The 18,149-nt window shown below is 40.5% G+C and overlaps 1 protein-coding gene across 1 annotated transcript in view; it reads right to left on the bottom strand.

Moving 5' to 3' along the window:
- Positions 1–18,149, bottom strand: part of DTNA (dystrobrevin alpha) — a 223,754-nt gene that overhangs the window by 47,907 nt on the left and 157,698 nt on the right. The window contains exons 5-9 of the mRNA XM_059484235.1: positions 12,878–12,963; positions 11,229–11,383; positions 6,929–7,034; positions 4,772–4,938; positions 2,185–2,309 (exon numbers count right to left, since the gene is read on the bottom strand). Coding sequence (XP_059340218.1) covers positions 2,185–2,309; positions 4,772–4,938; positions 6,929–7,034; positions 11,229–11,383; positions 12,878–12,963 — 639 coding nt within the window. The remainder of the gene's footprint in view (positions 1–2,184; positions 2,310–4,771; positions 4,939–6,928; positions 7,035–11,228; positions 11,384–12,877; positions 12,964–18,149) is intronic.

Here is an 18,149-nt window from a genome sequence, read left to right as displayed (position 1 = left end):
AAACAAAAAAGCCATGGAGTCCTTTTGTCTGGTCCCAGGCAAAGGTGGAAGAACAAACAAAAGGAAAGTCTATATAGTAATGCAGGGAGCACTTGTCCCCATTTAAGCTAGAAGCTAAGAAAAGGATACTGTTTTGTTGCCAAAATTCTTCCATCTGATGCAAATATAAACCCCCTTTTTTTGCCTGGATTCCTGCCCAGAGCTGTTTCTCTCAACTTCCATTATGTTTAAAAATAAAAACTGCATCAGTGAGAAGATATTCTCGACAAGGTTCTGTGGCATACCTCTCCCCTCAGTTAATTTGTGTCAATTATGCTGTAGATCATGATACCTCCACAACTTACAGGTTTCTCACTCATGCATCCTTGTAGCCAATATATATTGCCAAGTTATATTACCATCAATCTATGAATAAAGAGAAACTGTCATAAACCAGAATAGATGGTGGTTTGTTCTCACATCCCGTCACTCTAAATTGTCTGTATATTTAGGAATAAAGGAAGGTGTTAATTTCACAGCAAAAATTTGGATCAGTTCCTACTTAATTATGGTACCTTCTCCTTGCCTTGCCTAAATGCATTTAATCCATTCACAGTAGCCCAGTTTTCACTACCTTTTATATTCTGACATATCCCCAGGCCTTCAAGATCCCCCTGCCAACAGGGAACAGAGGCTTCTCTTTCAGTTTCAAGCTCTCTGTCTCTCTCAGTTTCCCTTAAGGATGGCCAAAATCTGCCCTGTGAAATTATCACTGACTTGCCAGCAGGGCCAGGCACAGCAGGGAGGGAGCTCAGCAGATCCAACTCTGGATCATTTCTGCCAAAGAACAACATCCTCCCAGTACTCTTGCATAGAGGTGCAGGGGTTTAACTGACAATTAAGTGTGACAGGGATTTGGCACTATGTATCTACAGAGGCACCTTGTCTATGAAGACCAGAGCATTCTCTTATACACCTCGAAGAAGCTGTGCTATAACCACATAAGGAAGACCATCAGCACAATTCATCCTAAAAATGCCAGACAGGTTGAGTGAACTTTCCAGGTGTTGTACAGCCCACAATGGCTGGAGTGCACTCGCCCTTAGAGATGCTACATACAAATATTCAGGATGGACAAAGGTAAATATGTATAATAATTACAGACTAGAGCAGCTTCAGCAGCCAGTAACATAGCTATGCAGCATGGAAATACAATTCTAATGGCTGCTGCCCAAAATGCTTCAGTCAGGAGCCCTGGGAACATGCTTAAGAAAGATATTTTCTTAAGAAATACACCAGAATAAAAGAAATACTTTAAAGGCAGTATTTTTTGAATATTTTTTCCAGCTTAATTTCTTAGTACCTTTCTTCCAACCAATGTCGTAATTTTTTCTTAATTTTATGGGAAATTTAATGTTTTTTTCCCTTTATTTTAAAGGACCCAAGAAGCAAAGGTAAGCCAAGTTGATAAATGAGAAAATTGGAGTATCTGCCACTATGGCTAGTGGATATGTTTTAGAAAAAAACCCATCCAGAGTGGTACTTTCCTCATCCTTGCACAAATACATTTTCTTTCTGCTTTGGGTTTCTTGACTCATGCACAAAAAAAGTAGTGACATGCTACTATACCAAAAAATAATCTTGTTTTCTCAACATATCAAAACATTAGGCTAATAGACTCTTTTCAAGTGACTTGGCAGTTGAAGGCCTGCTTTTTATGCAGACTAACACAATTCTTCAAGGCTGGGTGAAGAAGCTTCACTAAAGTCAGTGGGAACTCTGACACCTTTTTTTACAAAATTGGTCTGATTTCACTTTTCTCTGGTGCCTTGTGTCAAGGCATACCTGTGGTACACTGAAGTTAATAGTCTCTAGATGACAGAACTGATGTTCTCAGCATCAATACATCCCAAAGTGTTGAAACTCTATAAATTGCATGGACATCTCTTGAGGAGAATGGGAACATTGCAATGTTGTGTCCCAGTAGTTGGTTATACCTATATCTCCCATTGATTTTTACAGGTGAAGTCACACCAGAAGAACACTTTTACACTAAATATCCCCACTAGCAAATTTGCACTTGTGATGCATTGAGCTGGACAAGCCACATCTGCCTCCTGCTTTGCTCAGAGCTGTAGTATCTACATTTGGTGCAAGCAACTCCTACCACAAAGCTTACTTTGTCTACAGCACACAGATACTTACACAATATGAGCCAGGTTTAGAGGTTTTTCAGGCTGGTCAGGGAACATTGGGTGCAAAGGTTCACGGCTGGAAGCACAGCTTAAAGACTTGCTAAGTGCATTAGTTAGCTTCTTAGCAGGTGATTTCTGGGAGGAACAAGGAAGGTAGAGGTAATCTGGACAAGTAAGGTGCATACTGTTTCTGCTACAGGAAGCACAAAACAACAAGAAGCTCTAACAGCTCAGGTATCTATGGACTGACATTCCCCTTGCCCCCCTCCCATGCCCAGAGTCTGGTAAGGCAAAGAGTGCTCAGTTTGGGAAGGGATTACTGTTACCTCCAGTAGCCTTTAGAGCAGGCTGGGGGTGTATCTATAGGGAAAGTTGCCATGGCTTTTTTGCAATCCTGCACTCAGGCATTGTTGAACAAAGAACAGTTTGTGTCACCTGGACTGGTGCTGGCTTGTACCTCACCAGCTTGGGATTGCAAGGAGAACAGATCCAAGCATGCTTGTCCCTATGGATACACTGTATGGGACATCATTTCCCTCCCAGATATGGGCCAGGCACTAGGCTGCTTTGTTCTTCCCCCTCACTAGTATCTCCCTCCTCACCTCCAGTACCCTGTACAGTTTAGCTACTTTACAAAGCTTCTCCTCCACCTCCTGTGGCCACTGACCACTGGAGAATGGAAATTTGAGACAGGGGCTTGCCAGGAATTGCCCCACTGTGGCACCAGCACTTCAAAAGAGACTGATGTACTGTCACCGTTCCCAAAAGATAGGGAGGGTCTATGCAAGAAGGGTAATTTTCATCGATGTGTAAAAAAACAAAACAAAACAACAAACCAGTGTTTTCTGCTTTTTGTTTTGTTTGGAGGCTATGCACTTGAGGAGTAAACTCAACCTCCCTTTTAAGGGATCTCTGAGATCCAGGGTGTCTTTTAGGCTGTGTGAAGGATTCTCAGGGAATTCAACTCAGCTCCCTATGATTCAGTTCTCCGTCAGTAAAAAAGGGTTAATGATCTTTACACTATCTCCTCCCCCCAAAACACAGCTCTACAGGCTGAAATTGAAGAATCTTTCTGGAATTTGACAGAAAGTGTTTTGTATTTGTGCATATACATCCTGCATTGACATATGATTGTCACCAATTCTATAATGAAATATTTCTACTAGAGAAATCCAACCTAAATACAAAAAGTTCAAGCTCTTTCTCTTGCATTCATTAAATGCAATTTCACTCTGAATTGAGAACAGTTGATTTCCACTGTACCCATAAACATTTCCAGTGAAGTATATGAAGTACGTATCGAGCTCTGCATGTGGAGCTCGATACTGATGCATTAGAATGCCAACCAGGTTTGAACAAATGCTAATGAATGCTACAGAAAGGCAACTTCAAACTTGAAGCAAAACATTTGTTTCTGGCAAGGAAGCATCTGAAAGCACTAGGCATGTGGTCATATTTTTGTCTTCCGCTGAGCAGAAATCTTAAGTTTTCCAATTACTTCCTACCTATAATTACAGCTCCCTGGCTACAGCAAAAAATGGATTTTATAGCACAAATTGCTGCTGGGAATGGAGTCTGAGCTACATAGTGGGCACTTTTCCTATTCAGATACTAAACTCTGGCCATTTGTGTCTATGCAACAAGCAGCAATTAGGACCCACAAAAACAATTACAGACCCAGGTCTGCTGGGATACAGTGCAGGGTTGTATGACTGGCATACAGAGCAAACCATGTCCAATTTAACCCTTGCCTATTCCATCAACAGAAAACCAGACATTTTAGAAGTATTAAAATTCAGAACTTTGTTAAATAATAAACTCAACGTACCATAAAAATGGGAGCTTTTGCTGTATGCATAATTTTCCCTTTTTTTAAACAATATCCTTCTGAAATGTTTGAAATTACTTATGTATTTTCTGCTATTTGTGTTTGAATCCTGAAGGATTTTGATGCACTGTAAACAAGGGGGTCAACTGGGGCTTTGCTCCAGTCCATGGAAAGCTGAGTCCCCAAGTCTCATGCCCTTCAGGGAAAGTTAAGGTTCCAGCAGCTGTTGATACTTCCCTTTCAGCTTAGGAAAAACACTGCATCATTTTGATTAACAACAAGAAACCTGAAGTGAGCATTTCTCTATAGTAAACACTACTGTGGATCTCAGCCCGTGACCATGCTCAAATCTCCAGTGCCAGGATCATCCCAACTGCTACGCATATGCTGCAGCCACTCAACTGAAAATACTGATGAATGAGCATTAAGTATTCATCATTTCATTTACACGTAGCCAAAGAGAGCAAGCCAGTGACAACTTTACCGTGAGTCCTGTGGGAACGGGAGAAGCTGCCATGAGCCCGCTGCCCTGCTGCCAGCCCCTCCTGCGCTGCCCTCACCGCGGCACGCACCAGATCCTCACCCAGGAAAGACCATTCCCACCTCCACGCTCTCCCGACGGCTCCCAGCGCTGGAGCCTCCCAGACAGGGTCACTAATCCAAGTGCCAGCCCGGCTCCCAGCTCGCCTGAGCCCAGAGCTGTGCCTGGGGGCTTCTCTGATGGCTGGAGGGCAAAGCAGTGTGCAGCGAGGCAGGAGCCTTCCCTTACCCATGACGTGTACTCTTTCATTTGGTGCTGGTTGCTGTGGGAACCGCTGGCATGGCCCCTCCAGAAGCAGTCCTGACAGAGCTGGTAATTGTGACACTGCTGGCAGCGGTAGCGAAACCCCATCATGCTCTCGCTGTGGCAGTAGGAACACTCGACGGGGTGGAAGACTGGGCGGGAGAAAGAAATGGTGAGCCAAAAAGCAAAACAAAGGAACACCCAGAAAAAGCTCATGGACGAACCCCAAACTGAAGGGTGCTCCCTTCTTTGTTTAAAGCAATCTGCAGCGTTGGATGCTGCTGACAGCTCTGACCTGAGAGAATACAGCAACCTGTGCTAAGCCATGGGCAACACTTCCTACACTGGGCACCAAACCCTTCTTTGCTTCTTTGCTGGTATCCATGCCTCCTGCTCACAGCAGCAAAAAATGTGTGTTCAGTGCTCAGTGTCTAACAGAATACATGACAGAGTACAGAGGAGGGCCATGGAGATAAGGGCTCTCCTATGAAGACAGGCTGAGAGTTGTTCAGCCTGGAGAAAAGAAAGCTCCAGGGAGTGCTTCGAGCAGCTTTCCAGCACCTAAAGGGGCTACAGGAGAGCTGTAGAGGGACTTTTGTCAAGGGCATGTAGGGATAGGACAAAGGGGAATGGGTTCACTGAAAGAAGGCAGATGTAGATTAGATATTAGCAAGAAAATCTTTACTGTGAGAATGGTGAGGCACTGGATTGCATTGCCTGAAGAAGGTGTGGATGACCCATTCCTGGAAGTGTTCAAGGCCAGGTTGAATGGGAATTTGAGCAAGCTGGTCTAGTGGAAGAGGTCCCTGCTGGGGAGCTGGAAATGCATGATCTTTAAGGTCCCTTTCAATCCACACCATTTTATGACAGAGGAAATTTGTATGTGGGAAAATCCACTGCAGCTGCACCACTGGGAGAAGCTGAGTGTTTGGTTGTGTTCTAAGCAGCTGAGGTGAGGCATCGTGGAGGAAAAGTCAGACTCAGCTGTATGACTCCTGAAAGGATGAAGTGTCTAAGTACACTTGTCTCTTAGATTGTTATTGTCTCTTAATTGCTGCTGTCTCATCTGAACAAGTGGTGTCATTTAGCTACCTATATATGGCGTTGAACATGTAGCTTTGGATGCCCAGATTTGGAAAGCTGGCCTTTGGAGAGACCTGTTCTCTGTTCAGAAGCAGACAGTGACAAGGAAGCAAGTCAGTGAGAACACTAAAGCATCAACTGAGATATTTGGAAGCACCTTCCAGGCAATACTGCTATTTCTGTTCCTCTTTCCTTGCTACAGCCTGTACCAAATTTACCACAGGGTACTGAATATCCCCTTGTTCCCAGGCACCCTCTGCCTTTCTGTCATAAAGTTCAGTCTGGAAAAATTTGGATCAGTGCTGAATGTGTCAGGGGTTTAACTCCTTGCCAGAATTTTGCAGCAAGAAGGGTTTCTGCTCTGGGCTAGAAACACTGTGAAGCTGGTGAGGGACAGGGATGGATGACAAGAGCTTGAGGAAGGTGGAATAGATAGGTTGCTCTGTAGCCAAAAAAGACTTGGGAACATCCCTTACCCACCCTGGCGCCTTTCAGTGGAAGAGGGATTTGTTTGGCACAGAACATATACAACTTTTCCTCCTTTTCCTTTTACCACCAAAAATGGATGCACACCATCCGCAGGGAACTTCCTTTTCAGAGGATAAGGTCTGGCAGTGTAGACTTAGGAGTAGATCCTTCCTAAGGACCTTTTGGCTGGTGTTTTGCACTGCACTGACACCTCCTGCCAGCAATACTGCACGAACGGAAACTGCCAAGCTGCTCCCTCTCTGCTGCCATATGTCATAGCTAATAAAAGTTGTGGTCTTGATAGTTTACCAAATATAAGTGTGTGAATGGATGAAGTCTTATTGCTCTTTGCTTATCCAGAGCACAGAAGGAGACATGATCAGGTTAACTTCCTGAGCACAGCACAATTTAAGCCATGTTCCTGGCTGAATGACCAACAGACTTCAAATATTTTACCAGGCACTGTAAAAATAGCACATGGAGTCAACGAACCCAGTACAGTAGCTTTTACAAAACCATCTAGAGAGTGTGAAAATCGTCACACCAAAGTTTATTCTTGTAACTGTGTTTTGGCAGTGCCTCTTTACTTACCATTTTCAACATTTGCCAGTCGATGCAGAAGTGGTAACCACACTAGACACTGCGGCGGGGGATCAGACATGAGAGTATCCAAGAAAGTGTTTAATGTGACTTTTTTCTGCTCAAACAAGCAAACAAACATGCACAAAAAAAATCAGTAATTAGACATCTCAAAATTATTTTATCTTGTCTCTACAGAAACACTTGGAAATAAGTTTCAAACACTGCTTGCCTGTAGCCCTGATTTACTAAAAAGACCAAGTGATACTAGCAAAGCTTTTCCAGGCTATTTTTAGTCAGTACAATGATACAACTAGAAGTCATTCTCACAAGGCTGGGTTGGAGACACTTAGCTCCCACTCACTTCCAGACTCTCTTCTAGAGTCACTGCCTGAAGATGCTTTGTGGTTAAGGGTGGTATTCAACTCTGCATGCTCTCATCTGTTTTGAGTATCGTGTGACAAGTACAAGTGGATGAGGGCTATCACTGTGTATCACCAATTTTCAAATGAAAAATCACTGCTGACGGTACTTGAAAAAAGAAAATGAGAGAAAATACTGGCAAGAGAGCACAAATTCAAAAGAAATATAGAATAAGGAGAGACCAGCACAGGCAATTTGTTACTGTAATTTAAGAAACTTTGCTTGTCTAAGGAGCAATGGCAACTAGTTATGGATGAGTTTTGACTGTGGAATGTCAAGATTGCATATGCTCAGGGACTGCAACTGCTCCTGAACTCTTCATGCCTTTAAGCACTCAGAGATTTATGCCCCTTTAAATTTCAGAGAGATTTAAACTCTAAGATATCCCTGTTGATTTTAAAAATGCAATCTAGAGCCTTAAATTTCTTAGGTGTCTGGAAAAAGTAATCACAAATCCTAGTTCATTTGTTTTTTCAATCAGCAACTGAGCCTTCCTTAAATAAAATTTAAGATGCAAAAATGTCGAGCCCTGCTGAGAATATATGTAGATATATTTTATAGACATACATATTTAAGTAGTATCCCCATATCCAAAGGGATGGCTAAATTTTCATATCTGATTGCATAAGCTGCTGCTTTAACTTGCTAAAAAACTATGGTTACCCCATGAGGAAGCTAAGCAGCACTTATGCAGTGACATGTATCATCTCTGCATGTTGTGGAATTCTTTTCAGAGCCGAGATTTCCAGACAAAGTATCTGAGCTCCATTTATACACAATTACCACCAGGTGTAAATAAAAATGTTATTTCTCTTATACACAGAGTGATCAATGGAAAACATCTCACACTGCAACAGTCTCAGGGATGAAACACAGCAAGTACTTGGAAAGATATGAAAATGTTTGTCCATAGGAGAAAACACCTCAGGCTACTGTGAAAATGGGCTTGATTCTTTAATGAACAGAAATAGCCAGAATATGAGCTCTAAACCTCACTGGAGTACCACCTTTCCCCACAATAACTGCAGTGTGAAAGTCCAGTCAAACACTACCACCTGCTTGTTGTATGAATTATCTTCCCAGCCATGGAGAGCAGATAAGCAGTTCCCAAAAAGGTATCCTATGCTGTAAGCATCAGCTCAGAGAAAAGGATTTCTCTTTTGGAGATGCAGATTTATTTTTCTGCTGTGGATGCTTGGCACAGCTTTGCTGACCAATGCTGCCAGCAAATGTCTCTATTGTCTGCAGCAGAACTTGAGAGCACAGGGGAAAAAAAGGTGGAAGGAAGCCCAGGAAAAGAAGGGACCTCCAGTGCCCCATCCTGCAGAGCTGAGTAGCTTTAGATCTTCCCTCTGCTCTTGAAGGGATACGCACAACCAGTCTAAGGAGCAAATAGATAAGGAGACAAGAAAAGCTCTTCCACAATGCAGTGGGCTTTTGAAAGCTGCTATAACTTTAAAATCTGATTGGCACCAAATAAAGCAACTTAGCTTCCATGACAGCTTTATGCGCAAACTGCTCTTGTGATCACTGATTTTATGGATTAGAGAAAAAAGTAGTGTCCCTTAAAAGGACACTGTCAGAGCAATTTCCATACATTTTCCTCCTGCAATTTTCTTTCAGCTGCTGGGAAAGTTTAAACCAAAAGCTGTTTTCTAAATATACACTACACACAGATGGAGTCTAGGTTTGTGGAATAACACTTAGACAAGTGCTAAGAAAATGAAGTTAGCGTCTATCTTTTTAGTTTGGGATATTTTTTTAAAAAAGTGGTTTTTACAATGATAACAATACTGTTTATAACATCACATTAATCCTACCTATGGGGGAAGTGGTGATGATAAAATTTCTTTTTGAGCCACAGATTTGTATTCTGAAACATTAAGTCACTTGCTCCAGCATTTCTGCCCCACAAATTTGCTGATGAGGAAACACTGTTGTTTCTACTTTGAATAGACATTCAATCTAGCAGTAGCTCACAGGCAGAGGAAAATATGTGGTGGGATCAAGCAAACCAGTAGAATTGGGAATAATAAAATATTTCTGCAAAAGAAAAAAGTCCTTTCACATGTAAACTGAATGGATTTGACACCATGACCAGATAATTCTCAGAATTTTTTATTTCCCTGAAATTGAAGAATCTCTAGACATCAGGGGGTTGAAAGGCTTCTGGTAAGCAAAAGTGACCCATTGTGAGAATGAGTGAGAGTGCCAAACCTATTCCAAGCTATCAACTTCTGATAATGCTATATGCAATATAAGAGAGAGAAAGAATGACTTGTGTGTGACTAAGACTGTAAATACCATTTATTATGGTGTCACAAAGATCTGAATTTCATTTCAAAACTCTGGTTCATCCCTAGTGAGGATGTAATGAGAACTACATAAAGTCAATTTAAGTGAAATATCAGACTAGATTTACAAGAGTACTTGGCTGCCTTCAGATGCAAAACAGCAGCTTTGTAAACCTGCTGTGTACCTACATCAGTCAGAGACTTAACTCTTGTTAGCTCTAAGTGGAGCTTGTAAACAAAACCATGTAATGCCTGCTTGAAGATGCTGCTTCTAAAGATACCTTAATGCATCTGGTCTACTCATTTGGATGCAATCTCAAAGCAAGTGCCATTTCTGATGGCTACTGAGATAAAAAATGAGGCCTGAATTAGATTTTTTCAGGAAAGAAATTCCTTTTTTCATCCATAATAACAGCATGACCAACATGCAAAGCTTGAATACCCTGTTCCCATGCATTATTTTAATAGAAAACTATCAGAAGTTACTTCACCACGTAAATTCTTCAACATAAGATGAAATGCTGTTTTAAGTCTCCCTCTGTGAAACAAGACTAGTCTCACATATGCAAACATTACCATTTAAAATGAATTGGGAGATGACTCAATAAATGAATATCAACATCTCCTTTCGGCTGACTGGAGTGCCTATTGATTAGTGATGAAACTGAGAGAATACTAAAAATGAGACTCTATTTTGCATGAAAATTACACTATTCCTGCTCCATTGAACTTACTTGTTCAACAGTACTCAGTTACCAAATGAAAGGATAAAGAGAAGGAAAACACATCTTCATTTCTAACATTGTCCCAGTTTCAGCATATTCCCTTACTACGTATTTATGGAATTATACAGTGTGATGTGTGGCAAGAACCAGAGGAATTCTCTCTTTCTCCACTGGAGAAGTGGACAACCAGCCACAATTATGGAAGCTTTTGAAGTGCTATGTATTAGCTGAAGCCAATGTGCTGTACTCAGGGTACCTGCGGAGTCTTTTGAGTTGCAAAAAAATCTTGTATTTTCTTCAGGATAAATTAATTGCTTTCCTGACCCTATCTCACTGGTGTTATTGATAAGAGACTAAGGATTTTCTAATACATACTCATTTCCATTTACAAAAAAGTTTTAAGGTGATTTTCTTCTCACTCCTAAACTCGTGTGTCTGGGAAAACCTGAAGTTTGATTTTTTTTTTTGGTGGAATTTCAGCTTTGTATGCAGAAGTTAGTGTTCTGTATGCTTATACCAACACCAACTAAGTGGGGTGGAGGTCTGCATGTCTTGGGGTATAAATATATATAGTATCTAAAGGTATATATGTAATTGGTGCTTAAATTAGGAAGTTCCCTAATTTAGGAATGCGTAAGTCAAGATTCTGAATCACTTTTTGACTAAGCCTCTCTCGTCATGGTTATATGGGGAACCTATGAAGACCAGCTTCCTTTTGAAGGCACCATACCTACACACCAGAAATCAGCGGAGTGGACCTTCCCCTCATCCAGCCCTGTGTTTCCTGGGCAAATATGCACTTATGTGTAAGACAGGAAGAGTCTTGGCCTGCTCAGAAGGGTGATTGAGATCCTGTGTGTCTTCATTTACCTGTTGTGAGAAACAGGATTTTGCTGACTGCTCAGTGTACCCAAAGGAAGGCCCCTCGAAGACAGCGGTGGGCAGCTTGAGAACCTCGCGCAGGAACATGTCGTACCTGCCATAAACCATCACCCCGCTGGAGTCAGAAATCATGGAGAAAATATCTGAGGGGGGAAAGAGAAGGAAAGATCACAGCAGCTTCAGTGTGAGCTACAGGTTAGCTCTGAGTTCAGTACCATCTGATTTGAAAGAAAAGTAGCAAACATGTTCGGCATATGGGAACCTCCACTATTACTGCATCTTTATTTCTGACCTCTTTTAATAGAAAACAAGAAGAATTATTTGCATATTAAGAACTAGCTGATTTTAATACTAAAATATTCCTGATTTGTTTTTCTTTGTGTGTGGTCATTTTTAAGCAAAGTGATGCATGGCATGAGGCAGTAATTTAATCAGATAAGAAGGCTCTGATTTGACAAGATACACTACATCAGCTTTTTGCCTGCTGCCAGTTTACCATGTCAAATCAAAATCTTGACAATGGGTTCATTAAGTCAGTTATTATTGTCTTGGACAGGAAACACAAAGCAATGAAGGTCTTGCCAATGAGTTATTTTTCATTTTTCCCTCTTTCTTATGCATAAAAATATCACACTTTTATTATTGTAGTGATGTCAGTTTGTCAGCCCTTACTTCTCTGTTTGTTTAAAATTATCCTCTGCTTAGCAGGAGATCTCTGACTAAGGAACATTTATTGTTTTTCAGGCTGTCATGTCAGCTGCTTCATCTCCAGAAACCTGGAAGGGAAATTCTGACAACAGGACTCCAGGACTGCTGACCCAAAAAATCATCATTGTACTTCAGCCCTCCACTGGATGGACCCAGCTCCTATTCTTAAAGCAGCTTAGGGAACAAATGACGCTCAATTTATAATTTATAACTTCAGCTCAGTCTGTATTTGAATTTCTACACAGAAATAATATATTAAAAAATGGCACCAAATCTGGAAGACTAAATTAGCACTTGGAATTTCTACTTGTCTACTGTAAACAACTGTAATTTGTAAACTCAGTTTTCTTGGGCTCAGGTAGAGGGCTCAGTGGAAACTGAAGGTTTTTGGTCAAAAAGTCTGGAAAATGGTCTTCTGGACCTGACATTATACGCCTATAGAGACAAGACTTCCATTGCAGCAACAAGTAAAGTATGCTGATGTGGAACTGAGAATAAATCCTACAAAATGAGAATCTGTTCACCAAAATACATGGCATAAGAATCCCCTATGGAAGAAAATATGAATAGTACATAAATATATTGATCTTCTACATGTGAAAAGACATAGATGTTGCTACAAAATAATCAGAAGAAATGGTTAAATTACGCTTCATGATGTTGAGGCACTTATTTATATTCCAAGTTCGATAACCCCAATGGAAAAAAAAATAAAATTCACCAATAAGAACCTCAATGTATGCAATTTGTCCTTAAAAACCTCAGTGTGAAGTTCAACCAAACATTTAGCGGGATTTACTTAGAGATATACATAGGGCAACTCCCAAACCCAGCCAAGAAAGTGTAGTTTATCCTAATTCCCTCTTTTCTACTTGTACTGTTAATTCTTCAACAATAACAATTTTTAACAGGTAAAACATATCACTTACATCTTAATTTGTCCATGATTTTTCCTCCACAAAGAGTTGCCAAGGCCATTTTAACAGCAAAAACGGAAATTTTACCATGTCCTTCCCTGTTCAAAAGTAGAAAATAGTAATATTTTACATGTCCATTTTATGAGAATCTATTCAATTAAAATGCATATTTATGACATCACTTACTGTAATGCACAATATATATGTGGACTGACATACAGAGAAATAAGTCCTTTAAAAAGAAGGTTTGTGGGAACACACATCAGTACACTGCTCTGTAAAGATCTCAGAGCAGATTTATTATGTATATGAAGCTCAGTATTAAACTGTTTATCTCATTATACACTACAGTGATAATTATTACTGCTATCTGTGATACAGTAGCACTGGGAGACACCTATCACACTCATGGCTTCCCTATCCTAAGTACTTTGGGAATTTTTTGGACCTAGAAGATTTCAAGTAGGTGAAAAAATCAGCACTGGGAACAAAAGTGAAAAAGCACACAGGGCTCACATCATTGCATAAACTTCATCTGTACCTGTCAGTAGGTCCTGACAATTGCATTTTAAAAGATACACCTGACCCCCAGGAACCTTGAAGAAGAACTTGGCTGAAAAATGGGAAATATGCCTGCATCCAGAATGAGTGAAGGACATATGTTGTGATATGGAGAAGAGTTTTGTCCCTGGTTTGTTCAAGGGGAGGCTATACCTGGCTGTCTACTTTCAATTTACAATGCATAAATGCTAATAAATCCCAAATTCAACCAAGAGTTTGTCCTGGGGCAAAAAGGCACATTGCCAGCTCTTCCCCCAACTGTCTTGAAGCATGCAATGGCTTAACTTTATTATTCCTTCCACTATCCTCATTCTCCTTTTACACCCATGCTGGTCCCCAATGATCACCTGCCATCACAGAAAACCTGTTTTTTTTGAGCTGGCTAAGTAAAACATGACCTCACACACTGCATGGCACACATAGCCCCTAAAACACCTATCAGCCCCAGCTTAATGTTCAGCCCCAGTGAAGTGTTCAGTCACTTTCCAAAGATGAGAATGCTCTCCTAAGTTCATCTGCTTCTTAATGTTAATCTCTTGACATCCAAATGGTGAAATGTGTTTTTTCTTGGAATTTTCCAAATCTTGCTGTAAGGCACTAAGAGTCCAGAGTTGCACAGGAGCAACTTCAATCCATCATCCAAACTCCTTGGCACTATTTCACAGCTTCCCACATGAATTAATGATATTAATTAATGACATCAGTGAGGACATGTCACCATGCATTAAAAAAAGAGACAACCAATATTTGTGAGATTAGCAAAATGGCAGCCATGTTTCCTTCTAAATTCTGACAAGATTAATGATGTGGCTAGATAATGAAGTTTTGTGTAATTTTTCTGAAAATGGAGTTTCTGTGATCTTCAGTCTACTCTACCAGGGAACACAATGTTTATAAGGGATTTCCTGTTTCATGTATATAATCATGTGCTACCTAAGATGGTCTAACTGCACTGGCAATAGTAGTACCTAGAAATTTAGATCTTCATCAATATTTCTAAAATTACTCTGTTCATTGTCACTCACAATTTTAAGGAAGAAAATTGCATCTGATCAGAACTAAAAGATGAACTGATTCTGGAAGGACACAGAGCTGTGACTGTGCCTCTTTCTCTGCTAATCCCAAACCAGACTAATGCAGTAACATATACATGTAAAACAGACATGAATGGTATACTCACATCTGTACATCAATGCATGCTACATGCTTCACTTCATTAAATCACTCAGGCTTTAGAAAATGAGTCAGTTCCCTAAGTTTGACTAGCTAATACTCTTTAAAGTTCATTGAATAAGACTTAGTTCTGTGTCAGTGTAACCCATAATTCTAAATAGAAATTCTAATTATACTTTTCACTCATTTAAAATTCTGCTTTTTGCCAGACAATCAACTAGAAATACAAGCAAAACATAACGAATTCACTATGTCAGTATTTAAGAAAGAAATATTTACTGTATTCTTTAATGCTGACTTTTGTGCATACTTTTTCATTACATGAGTTTCCTTTGACTGGCTTCATAAGATTAAAATTCATAGGAATTTCCAGGTTTCTGTACTTCCGTTCTTTGTTGATTGGATTCTGATTTGTGCAAACCAGACTTAGCACTGTTATGGCTGAGAATGTGGTCCTTTTGTATTCTTTTTGTGCATGCTGCCCTTTAGACCCTTAGGAATTTTTCTGTACTGTTTCATCATGAGGTTTCCATCTGCCTTTAAAAGAGCTGTTATATTAAAAAAAAAAAAAGCTAAGTAGAAACAATGGCATTATTAAGAAGCAATGGAAGATTTAGAGATTAAAAAATGTGGAAGCGCTTCAGATTTAGATTATTTTTCCCAGGAGGTTTAGTTATACTTACTAACAGGATTATATTTTTGCATGGCAGACACATATCAACTTGGCTTCAGCTTTCCACCCTAGAGCCATTGGCTTTTCCCACACTCAAATGGTTATGTAAGAGAGGAACAGAAAAAGAAAATATATCATTTATCTCTTCAATCTCTCCATTTGAGTTGATTTGTTTTGACACTGTATTGTCTATCGGTCATTTGTATTCCTAAAAGCATCACAAGAGCCAATGTAAACCCAATTTGCCCTCCAAATATATATGTCTGTGTGTGTTTGTGTGTGTGTGTGCACACACACATGCATATTTAAATACATATGGCTGATGAGCAGACAGGGTAATGGGGCCTAAGACTGGCCAATATAATTTGGATATCCAGAAGTGCCCTAAGCTGTGTCTAAGCACTACAGATGACCCTGACTGGCAGCACTGGGGCCTCACAGGGTTTGCTGTGCAAAAGCAAATGCTGAAGTAGTGGCTCATAGCAGCAGGGAAAAGTCACCACTCCCTGAAAACAGCTTTGGGCTGGCTAATGCAAAGAGAAATAAATTTTACTAGTGGAAACAGGAGAGGACAGCAAATATTTTGATTTTATATTGCACCTCTCTTACTGAGGTTACTCTTCAGCAAGAAGCATAAATGATGTCTAAAGCAAACCCTGAAACTGATGTGCACTTAACAACAATAGAGGATGGAGTACTTAGCAAAGGGAATGATGGCCAGGCTTGAAGGTTACCTCCCACTGGGGTGAGGAAAAAAGGGCAAAAAATTATACATGCTTTTAGACACTAGAGCAGAGAAGAAGGTTTCCTCTTTCACTGCATAGCTGCAGAGAGAGACAGCCTGTCCCCAGAGCAAGGAAACCCCACTGACTGACTCACAAAATCCACAGACTATACAAGGCTGAGTCCGGCTCCAGGGCCTGATTTTGCCTATTGGGTTACCAAGGAGAGTGGTACCAAATAAATGACACTGTCATTTGTCAGGATCTCTAGCAACACCCACACTGAGACAGCCAGAGGGTGGGGAAAGCCATCAAGAAATAGAATCACATCTTTAGAAACAGAAAATGTGTTCCATGAAAAGGACATTGAGAAAACACCATTTTTCTCACCAATGAGGCTTAAGTGGTGCTCCCCCAATACTTTAAGGTATCTTTTGCGAAAGTAAGAAAAGTTCTTCAGTTATTGGTTACTACCCACTGTAATCAAGGCAGTCAATTCTGAAATGTCAGAGGCTGTAATTACAAGTTCCCATTTTCAAAACAAGGTTTTAGAGATGAAATTTTATTGACATTTAGCAAGATTCTTTCATGTAGGACAGCAAATGCATAATGTCCAAATCTCTGAAATGCATTTTTTTTTTGCTGGACTTCCTTTGTCAATGCCTCTGTGGCATTCAATGAGTAGCAAAGGTGGAGAAGAGAGGGAATTAAACACTTTACTGCTCTGAACAGATGAATGAGCAAGAAGTTGTATTTCCAAAATGGATATTGATCATCTTTATGTACTGAAATCAGTACAATACAAATGTTCATTTGATTAAACAAGGGCATGAAAACTTTCTCATTTCTCTGTAGAAGTCAAGTCCCCTCCTGAACCAGCCAGGGTCTGTTTCATAGCCCAGGGCTCACAACTCCATTCATTCATAGGACAGTGCACATCAAGGAACAGAGAAAATTCAGCTATTTTCTTAACAGTTAAACTTTGCAGCAGGAATAGCTGGAGATGATCTAGCACAGAATATTTCCCACTCTGTTTAAAAGCAGTTTTTTGGAGAACAAATGAATGAGGCTGACATTCCACCTTTCTGCCTAGGCTTTGACACCAGCCTGGAGTAATTTTTCAGAGAGGTTTGTACTCGTCAACTTTTTACATAGTACTTGGTATGCCAGTGAGGGAAGTGTGCTATTGTTTCATAAAGCCAGTTAATCACCTTAGGCCTTGAAGCAAAAGCTCTAGCCTAATTTTAACCTGTGGTTAGAAACATAGATCAGACATGTTTCTGTCCAGATTATTTTAAAGCCTCATTCAGCTCACAGGTTTTGGCCTGTCAGGGTCATCTACCACATGCTGCTGACTTCCACACACTAATGATAAGTTAATTGAAGTATTTCTGTTTGAGAATTTTGAATTTGTTGGCTTGCAGTTCTATAAGGTTGTACTTTAGCTTACTTTTAGAAGCATAAAGGAACATCCCATTCAGTCTCACATGAAATTCTATACACTATAATTTTCCCCCACTTTTTCTCCTTTCAGGGTTGAGCAGCAGAGAAATATCTGTGGCCCTAATGAATCCCCAAGACCATAAAAAAGCCATAAAAAAATGGGATGTAAGCTCAGTACCAGCAGTGGCTAAGCTGGCCCACATGCCATAGCAGCACACTGTGGTCCTTTTGTGTTTTGCTAGCCAAGTTTTAGCTCCTGAGAAGACATCTGTATTGCAGGCCTAAGGAAACACTCCTTGTCAGAGGGCAGAGAAATCTGCCAGGATTTCAGCAGGCTATAAAAGAAGGAAGAGGCTCTGTTTAAAGTTTGGATGATCTTCAGCCAGTACAGTACACAAAGAGGAACATATATATTAACTAGACCTAAAGAAATGAGACAGTGGCAGGCTTATTAGACTTTAAAACATGAAATAATTTGTCCCTTGTGGTCCTTTCATATACGTTAGGTTGCAGACTCCATTTCTCCACTTTCTTTGGATCTCAAATGGGACATGAAAAACTGCACCACCTTCTCTGGACCTGCAGCACCTTGCACTTGGCCTTGCTGAACCTCGTGAGGAGATTCCCATGGGCCCACTTCTCCAGCCTGCTGAGTCCCTCTGGATAGCCTGCAGAGCATTGCTTCTCTCTGAACATGAGACCACAAGAAAAG

Source organism: Ammospiza nelsoni, chromosome 1 (assembly GCF_027579445.1).
Source record: "Ammospiza nelsoni isolate bAmmNel1 chromosome 1, bAmmNel1.pri, whole genome shotgun sequence".
NCBI lineage: Eukaryota > Metazoa > Chordata > Aves > Passeriformes > Passerellidae > Ammospiza > Ammospiza nelsoni.
Note: the sequence above shows the minus strand (reverse complement) of the source record. Positions and strands in the feature narration are given on the sequence as shown.